This window comes from Quercus suber, unplaced genomic scaffold (genome assembly GCF_002906115.3).
Source record: "Quercus suber isolate HL8 unplaced genomic scaffold, Cork oak 2.0 scaffold_20, whole genome shotgun sequence".
NCBI classification, from domain to species: Eukaryota; Viridiplantae; Streptophyta; class Magnoliopsida; order Fagales; family Fagaceae; genus Quercus; species Quercus suber.
In genome coordinates, this window is record NW_027069485.1 from 360,414 (window position 1) to 370,656 (window position 10,243).

Here is a 10,243-nt window from a genome sequence, read left to right on the forward strand (position 1 = left end):
GTAGGAGAAAATAATTACCATGATTTTGATTTTTAGTTCCTTCTTTTTGTTCTATCTTCTCTTAAACATTACCATGGTTTTGATTTGAGTTATATTCGAATTTGTGGTGTATTTTTATGTTAGAACCTCATCTCCTCTAGTGTGTATTTTTTATTTTAAAAGGTTAAAAAAAATCATAAATTAAGGATCAGCTCAAGTTCTAGATTAAAAGGCCCTAGCTTCTAAATCTAAACAATTCAAATTTTATCGGTTTATATTTACCTATCTGAGGGAGGACGCATTTGAATTCTGCAACAAAATGATAATAAACGGGTGAAATGATATATATATATATATATTTTTTTTTTTTTTTGAAGTCTAATACTTTAATTTATTCTTAAAAATATTTTTGCACACCCTAATTTAAATTTTATACTCTTATTACAAATATTTCTGACTCTTAAGGGTAAAAATTGGTGTTTGTGAATTGTAAGTCACTTTTTATTATAAATTTATATTATATGTACATGAATGTGTCTAATATTGCTTGTATACATTACTTTTTGTTATAATGTTATTTGTGTGAATAATGATTTGTGTGGATGTTTGTGTATACAATATAAATAAAATATAACTTTATATAATTTAATAATTAGAAAATAGAAATGGTTTGTTACATGTGTGTATTGTTATCATGATATGATAACTTTTTGTTATAAAGTTAGAAAAATTCAAGAAAAAATTTGTAAAATTAGTGATTGTTCAAGCATTTAATTGGTTAAGTAGAAACATAGTATCTTATTTTATGTTTGAATGAGTGTTGTTGTGTGCATCAATAATTAATACAAAGCTAATGAGTTGAGTTTAGTCATTTAGTTTAAAATATTTTTATAAAAAAAATGACAAATAATAACTGCATAAAAATAAAATGTTAGACAAACTTTTTTTTTTGGAGTAAACAGTAATATTTATTAGAACACACACAAAAATAATAATAGTATTTTAAACCGGGTTTATAATATATTATAGCAGAGTACAACTACAAAATGGTCTAACTTTTGTAATTATAGGCTGGGGTTATAAACAACGGACACTAAAATTGGGTTAGACAAACTTAAGAAAATAAAATGGTCATAGTTACCCACATCGGTAATAAATACTCATAATGAACTATCACGTAATAATTCAAAATTTGAAAACTTGTAAAAGGAAATTGTAAAACTTTTTTTTTTTATACAAGATAAAATTTTTACTCTAGTCTAATCTAAGTGTACAAGTGTATAAAACTCTATGTTGGAAACTTGAACCACAACCCTCACCCTCATACCGCACAAACATTTATATTTATGGAGTGACCATCGCATCAAGAGTGCAAGGTGGTAAAATTGTAAAACCCTTTTTCTCTTTTTTTTGGTTGATAACTAGATATATTCAAGTTCTCTTATTATTAAAATTTGTTAATTTAAGTTTCTTAATAACCTCCTAAACAAAATTCCTGAAGCCGCCATTGCAAGCATGACAATAGAATTCGTCTGACTTATTATCTTCCACTTCCTCCTCAACATGTAAATTTGTAAGAAAGAGGGAATTCATAATATGATCTTTGTGTTTAATGGTATATAGCATGCATGGGACCATAGAGAAGATGAAGATTGAGATCACATTCTAGACAAGTGAAGGCATGTGATTCACAAATACTGGAATTGCAAGCACTGCACTTAAGTTCATTAATTATTGTTTACATTATTATGTCGTCCTTGAATCGTAAAAGGTGACCGTGACCTTCGTATGTTGTTATGGCAGGCGTTATTACACTGCATTTAGCATGGGGCGACCACTTGTGACAAGCTTTTCATATTCCCGAACTTCCAGTTTGCTCAAGCAGGGTGAGAGGGGTGGTATGGATGGAAGAGATGGTAGATCTGTTGCGGGAACTCAAGGCATGATTTGTGAAAGTAAATGCTCTTACAAAAGCAATCTCTGCCACAAACATAGGTAGGAGTAGGACCTGTGCAGCCTTTATATAAATCCACATATACGGCAATATTGATAGACTTTTTGACCGTCTCTTGTTCTTACTGAGTAGCATTAATGGATGTCAATGTTGGAAATGGTGAATCTGTTTCTCAGATTTGATATCATCGATAGGGGTGGACCATGAGTCCAAATCTTCTGTCCCACTTTTTCTGCTCCACTCTATACTCCACCAATAAATACATGCCACGTGATATTATTAATTAATAACTGTAGGATTAATAAATCAATAATAATAATATTTAATTAATTAGGTGAACACGTGGCATGTATTTATTGGTGGAGTATAGAGTGGAGCAGGAAAAGTGGGACAGAAGATTTGGACTCGGTGGACCATACCAATAGAGTGCAATCAGTATCCATCATAAAATTATTGCACTATTTACATTCGTAGTACCAGACCCAAGAGAAGCTTGTGAGACAAGCATTACAAGTTTGCGATCTTCTTGATAATTCTGTGGAAAGGGTGAGACAAAACCTACCAATAGACCTTTGTCCCATTTCTCTCGCAGTCTTTTCTTTTTCTTTTTTTTTTCTTTTTTTTTCTTTTTGTGGTGGAGATATTAAAAACAGTTTGATTTTTTATTTTAAATTTGATACTAAATAGAAAATAGTAATGATTTATTAATTTTTACTATCTCAAATAAATAAATAAAAATATTTATTACTAAAAGAACAAGAACGGTATTAAAATTTTAAGTTAAAATAAAAATATAGTTTTAATTATCAAATCTATGATAAAAAATAGTTTTTTTATACTTTGTCCCGGCCCCCCGAACCCCAAGTTCTACTTCCGTCTCTGGACATGAGTGATGACAACTCTCTAGAATAATGAAGATTTTCTAGCTCTTATTCAAGATACCCAAACTTTAAGACGAATCATTCTAGTGATACCAATTTTCTCGTCTGTAGAAAGGGTAACACTACAGCTCATCTCCTAGCTTGCAAAGCTAAAGAAATAGCAGATATTGTTATTTGGTTGGATAGTTTTCTTCCTGATGTTTCTGTTTGAGATCAGTTGTTCCTTATTTGTTTCATTCTTCATTTGATTAATCAAAGTCTTGCCAGTTTCTAAAAAATAAATAAATAAATGAAGCAAAGCAATTGCATAAGACAAACAGAGAAAGTAAAAACATTTCTTTAAGCTAGAAATGTGTTTAGATTGTAATGAAAATAAAGTTTTTTTTAATTAAAAAAAGGATAATTAATCTATATATATATATATAAAGTATGAATAGGTATATATCTTTCATTGATCATATAGGTTACATGAAAGTGCCAAACTCTACAGTTTGGAGCAATCAGTCGGCTTGAAGGAGACCATCCTTGTTTCCAAGTCAAACCCAATCAAAAAATTTGCTTGAACATAGTTGCCATATATTCCTTGGTAATGGTCGCCAAAAGATGCCAAATCTGAATTTGCAGTATTTGTAATTCCAAAGCAGTAATATTCATATTCTTTAACCGGTCGATTGAAAGTTTGTATAGGCTTTAGCTCCACATCTGCACCTTCAAAATGTACAGTCAATATTGGTCCATTTTCATTAGTAATTTTAGTTCTATAGCAAAGCCGTGTCCCCAAATTAGGGTCATCCTTAATGGGATCAATTGAAATATGCTTCTTCACTTCCACCTCTAAGCGATCATAAAAATCTGGTGGCAAAGCCAACATTGGTGATCCTGAATCGATACACATGTTGCCCTTAGAAGCCTTACCTGAAGAGTTAAAGGACACATATGTGTCTCCAACACTAATTCCTTCTAGTGTCACAACATATTGATCTCCAGCTACAAATGGCGTTGAAACCACACCATCACCCACAACTTCACTGCCATTGCCAAAGCTTATCTTGCTTGTAATACTAGGATCAGTATATTCAGTACCATATGGCAACAAGCAATAAGAAAACCTCTTGCTACCAATTTGTGAAACAAAGGACAAAGGCCCTGATCCTAACCCAATAGTTGCTTGGACATCGGAATGGAGGGTATTGTTGTGTCCACATCCAAAAGCAATGTCAAAGGAAACCACTTGCCCAGAGGTAGAAGTGATGGTGGCTTTTTCTTTAGCCAGAACACCTTGGGATAAACCACTTATATATCCACTGCTGTAAATGCAACTATTTTGAGGAGAACAATGGCCTCCGTCCCATAATTGACATTTTTCTGAATGACAAGAAATTTCACTATATGTGGAGGACTTTTTAGGATCAAACAGGGGATGAATCTGTTTGAAGCAGTAGTCATTACAAGGTACACATGGTGTCCACACAAGGTTACTACCTGTATCGGCAGCGCCATAGATGTCTACTGGTGGAGTGCCAATTGAGACCTTCATGAGATGCTGACCATTGTATGGTGTTAATTGTGCTTGGGGGACATTATGAGCTGTAACCAAAAGGCCTATAAGATAATATGAGAGAAGGAAGCATGGATGAAATATGACACCACTTGCCATTGAATTTGGAGAGAGTCACACGATGAAACAATACTGGCTACACGAAAGGTTTTTATATACACGATTAAACCGAACTTTCCATGTCCAGCCTAATGATTACTTGATTGCACCATTAATTGAATGGCATCAAATGTACTACTATAAATTGAAAATTTTAATAACCACCAAAATTTGCTTCTTTTAACAATATTTAAAACAGAAATTGTAATGAATGCAATAATACCAATATATCATAACTTCTCTCTTGTTTCACTGAAGAATAGGTCATCAATCCTTATTTAATTTTTCCAAACAAAAAGCTTTATTTAAGAATAAATTTGGTTACCACCGCACACCCTTGGTGCGCGGTAGTCATTCCACAAGTATAAATGCTTGTGGGGTGTGAGGGGGCAAGGGCCAGGGTTCAAGTCTCCAAGAGGGAGCTTCACACATATATATACTTAGATTAGGCTAAAGTAGAAATTTTATCTTATATAAAATAAAAAAGAATAAATTTGGTTTGCTAGGCCCCTCATTTTTTCATGGCAAATGCGCCTCTCTTTTTTTTTTTTTTTTATGAAAATAGGATTTATTGTTTTGTTTGGCTTTGTGATTTATAAGGAACTACATTTCCTTTTAAGACGAAGGCAGGATTTTCTAAATAGTAGGATGCAACTTAGCCTAAAGGCATTCCCAAAACATGATATGAATTTAAACTTTTAATAAAAATTCTGTGACCGCTTTCTTTAATGCTCATCCAATTACTCTACCATAGAGAGGAAAAATAAATAAGAGTTCTCTAGTGCTAAACAAGATTAAATGAATAGGAAAAATACATATAAGGCTTAATGAGTCATATTTGTTGCTCAACTTCACTTAAGTTCTAAAAACCTTCTCTGAATTAGTCATTGAAGGAGATAATAGTTCTGTTATGAAAGCTATTTCAGCTATGCAGGTTGATCATTCTATGCTTGGGAATGTAATTGGGAATATTCATCATTTGATTGGGAATTTACAATGGGTAAGGACTGAATGTATTAAGAGAGGGGGCAATAGGGTTGCTCATGAGTTGGCTCAATTTGCTAGGAATATTAGTCATGATTTGTTTTGGATGGAAGATGTTCCTCCAATAGCTAGGGAAGCCTTGTACCAAGATTCCAATTTCTCTGTTTAATTGAATGAAATGCTTCTGCTTCAAAAAAAAAAATCTAAAAAAGTTGATTTCTTGATCTCATTATATTAGAGGGAGAATTACCGTGCCTCTCTACTCAGATCTGGTGGCCGAAGATTAGAGTCAGGGACAAAGCCATCTTTGGCCCTATCCCTCCCCACCAAAAAAAAAAATATATATATATATATATATATACATATATATTAAAAAATATATTTTTCTTCCACACCAAGAAAAATCATTTCCTTCTACAAAGAAGAATAAGGGGAAAAAAAACCAATTGGATTTGGAATTTTGAGGTAATTTATAACGTCTGTATAACTTTTGTGGTTCTTAAAATATATAATGAAAATTTTAATATTACGAAATTAATACCAAAGAAATCATCACATAAAACCATTTCTTTGCATATATGCCCATTGTGATTTTGAGATTAGAATTGGGTGTAACCAAAATTGCTTCAATAATATGTGGCAAGTATATTGAGAGAATCATGCATCCTTTGCGCGCGCGCAAGATAGAGAGAGAGAGAGAGAGAGAGTCATACATCCTGTTATGGTTTTATGCTCCAAACTGAAATTTATATATTCAACGAGCGCACACACACACACACAAAAATCATATTGACCAAAGGAAAAATGAAATATGGAACTCAAGTTTAATAAATTGCTACTAAATGTTGTTTTTTATTTGCTAAAAAGGTGGTAGACTATTGTGGTTCAACTGGGTGCCTTGACATTGTAAATTTACACATTAAGTTTATTTCAATAGAAAATGTTCTTTCTTAAAAGGAAGGTTCTATCACATTCATGCTGTCGACATACTAGCACCTTAGTACCAATGAATAAACTTTAGAATAAATACATATGCTGACATATTTATAGATAAAAAGATGAGTATCCGTGTCAATTTAGAGACGCTTAATGTTCAAGTTTACTGTAGTCCTGCACCTGATGTTCTTCACATTTTGGACAGAAGCACCTCTGACTCAATTAAGCTAAAACTTGTTGATTTTGCGGTTCTTATGTGCCTGATTTTCACCTTAAGCATTGTAAGGTTGAATTTTATCAACCATCTTGTTCGCTTTATTCCGTGCCAATTTGCTTGTAATTTAGCATTTAGTAACCCTGTATTTAGGTGGGATTCATGTAAGGGTAGTGTGTGAGAGAATGTGAAGAATTGCTCAACAATGTACAAAGAAGCAGAAACTCGCGGCTAGAACTCGCGACTGGCAAGCCGCCAAACTGCAGCACACATGAGAATCATGCGGGGAGGTGAAGGGTCACGCCAGCTGTCGCACTAAAGGACAAAAGTCCCAGGATGGCCAGGCCGTTAGCTCGCGACTTGAACTCGCGACTCAGTCAAGTCGCAAGGCCAAGCCGCCAACTTGCCCTGTTTGGCAAAAACTGCCTCTTCGTATTCCAAACACACACCACTATATATAGACTCTTATAACCAGGAAATGTAAAGAGCTTCTAGAGAGAAAAATTGAGAGAGAAACCCTAAGAGAAAAATAAGATTGCCTCATCCCCAATCTTCACTAAGAGACTCCTTAAATTTCTCTACTCTCTTCCTCTCCATTAATACATCCTTAAGAGGTTATTGACCAAATCCTTGTCTCACCACACCCACATCTGTGAGAAGATCTTTTGGTGCTAAGAAAAGCAGTTTGGGAAGGAACCAATGGTTATTGGTTGATACTATGGGCTATAGCGGAATCTGGTAAGTTAGAAAAGAAAAAGGTTCGGCCCAACCTCGTTGGAGCAGGAAGCTTGGAGGGCTTAAGTACCTGGGTAGATTAGGCTTGGAGGGTCTATTGCTGTTCATGTATCCTAACTACATTTTTTAGTGGATTATTGACCGCTTGGAGGGCGGTGGAGAGGTTTTATGCCGAGAGCTTCGGTTTCCTCTTTGATAACACATCGCGTGTTGTCTTTGTGTTTGCATCTCTCTTCTCTTAATCTTTACCGTTTATTATTTGCTGTGAATGTGATTTTAAATTGGTTTAGATTGTTTATCAATTTTGTGTTTGACTTATGTTCATGTTTCACACATTAATTGTTTGATTATAAGCTTGAATTGATAATTTGTAATTTGGGGTCTAAACGTTCAAAGGTGTTCTACACGTTTTTTGAACTTTCAAGCACCTGAATATATATGTTGAGTTTAGCAAGAGTGTTGCCTACTTGCTTAGTAATAAGATCTAAGAAGACCAAAGTGAGCATACTCAACTCTCTACAAATTATCAAAAGCAAATTGAATTATAAACCCTCTAGTATTGCACATTTTTGAAGATATTCATTTTTTTTAGAGATATCCATAACAATGTTGTTTCGCATGCTAGATATGCACCTAAATTGCAAGCATGTTATTAGCCATAAGATGGGTATGCTGAGATAGATATGTTGTTGTGTACTGAGTCTTGCTGATCCTGCATGGGTGTTTATTAGGTGGATTTTGGGTTTATAAGAGATTTTTATTAAGACATATGTGATTTAATATTAGGAACATATGTCAATATAGAATTGGCTAATCCTTTGTCAAAACGCACTTTACTTGTAATTGAGTAGATCTAGGATGTCTTTAATGTTTCAAGAAACAAGGTTTCAAGATCAAGTATTAAAGTCATACAAGTCTGTCCAAGAAACAAGTGAAGAAGTACTGGATTTTAAAACTCGACAGCTAGCTCGACAGCTAGTATCATCGAGGTTTAAAAAGTTGTTGAAGCCTAATGCTCGACAACTAGCTCGACAGATAAGCTATCTATCGAGGTTTATGAAAATCAGTTTTTCAAGAGCTAATTTCAATCCAATCTATGAATAGATGTTTGGGCTTTCTTTTCTCACAATCCTAAATATATATATATATAAGGATTATTTCATGGATCATCACAGCTGATGCAACTCAATGCAAAAGTTTTTCACAAGCATATTGTGAACCGAAGACATATGCCCTAGTTCATCTTCCTATTCAAGAAGCTTCTGTGTTTGTACACCGTAGGGTTTTGTAACCAAGGAGCTTCATGATCTTCATCGTGTGATGAACTGAAGAACTTCGGAGCCAACATCTTTCTCAAGTTGGTGAGTAAGTCGCATATTGAGATTTGTGTATCGAATTGGTTAGTCACGTACTGAGAGCCGTGCATTAAAAGGAGAGATTGTCACTACAGAACAAGTCCAATTGGGTTTTAGGGTAAGGGTTCAATTGTAGGTTGGTATAAGATACTAGGATTCCTTTACTTGTAACTACTTATTGTGATAATAGTGAATTCTCGAGAGTGGTAACCTTAAAATCGCCTGGTGGGGTTTTTGCCTTGTAAGTTTTCCCCATTCGTAAACAAATCACCGTGTCAATTTAATTTCCATTGCATTTAGTTTTTTGGTTATTTGTTTGTGCTACTTCACTTATTGCATGCAAATTGAAATAATTAATTAACTTGGCTAATTAATTAGTTAATTCATCACAAGGAGTCAATACATTATTGGCCTATCAATTTCAAAGAACCCTAACTGGCAAGGATGTTATTAATCCTTTTGAGGTGTAGCGCTGATGTGGCTAACATAGCCTTCCATACAACTATAAACCTAGGATCTTAAAGCAATCAGTATAGATTAAAGCAATATTACTGAACAGCAAATTACTAAATAATTGGCTACTTGGTGGTCCTCTAAGACAGCAATTTATTGGTCCATTAGTGGAACACGACACTCAATTAAAAATATTTTTTATCATATTAAGGGTTTGTTTAGATACCGCTTATTGCTAAAAACTAAAAACTGAAAATACTGTAGTAAAATAATTTTTAAATGTGTGAATAGTGCCGTGAGACTCAATTTTGAAATTGTTTTTGCTGAAAAAAGTATTTGTGAGTCCCGTGAATAGTGCACGGGACCCACTAAAAAATGCACGGGGCAGCACAAACACAAACATTGAGGAAAAATGTTGTATCCAAACTAACACTAAGTGATTGCTGGAAACACCAGCAAATCCAAATCTGACCATCTGTGGATGGAATTTGTTCTGTCAAGGCAACAAGTACCTTTGTTTCATACCAACTTCAACCTTCAAAAACCTCTACAAAATATTAGATTTGGATTTGACATTTGTTAGTCCAAATAAGTTAAAATACTTTGTATGGAAATGCACCCATCACTGCTTCTTGACTAGGAACCTCATCTTTGCCCATTCTTCTGGTTACAAAAATGTGACCAACATGAAACTTCATTACACTATCTTTGAGATGGGCTAAGCATATAAGTCACTTAAATGTCGTTCTACTTACTGACATATATAGTTCTTTCAATCATCCCTATTAGAATGGTTTCAAGATAATCTCAAATCCATAGTACAACCAAAAAAAAAACAGTATATTCAACCCAAGGGGTGCCTTGGTAGCCTATACTATTTGGCAGTCATGATTATCTAGGAACGCGTTAATTAATATTCTGTCAAAAAATCTCCTTTCCTTCGAGGTGCATACTTAAAATTATAAACCTAGCTAATGAATTCCATTTTTTTCATTTCTAAAAATAGGATGAGCACCAATGTATGTGAACTACTATATATTTTGGACAGCTCCCCAATCCCCATGCATTAAACTCAAAACATATGGGAAGTGTAAT

At 33.9% G+C, this 10,243-nt stretch overlaps 1 protein-coding gene across 1 annotated transcript; it reads right to left on the reverse strand.

The window, feature by feature from the left end:
- Window positions 1-3,230: 3,230 nt before the first annotated feature.
- Window positions 3,231-4,487, reverse strand: LOC112022736 (aspartic proteinase CDR1). The gene has a single exon (XM_024055364.2). It carries the CDS (start codon window positions 4,469-4,471, stop codon window positions 3,299-3,301), a length of 1,173 nt encoding a protein of 390 aa, XP_023911132.1. The 5' UTR covers window positions 4,472-4,487; the 3' UTR covers window positions 3,231-3,298.
- Between the last annotated feature and the right edge of the window lie 5,756 nt (window positions 4,488-10,243).

What these genes read in the sequence shown, in the direction of transcription:
- LOC112022736 (XM_024055364.2), bottom strand. Translation starts at nt 4,471, where the DNA reads ATGGCAAGTGGTGTCATATTTCATCCATGCTTCCTTCTCTCATATTAT.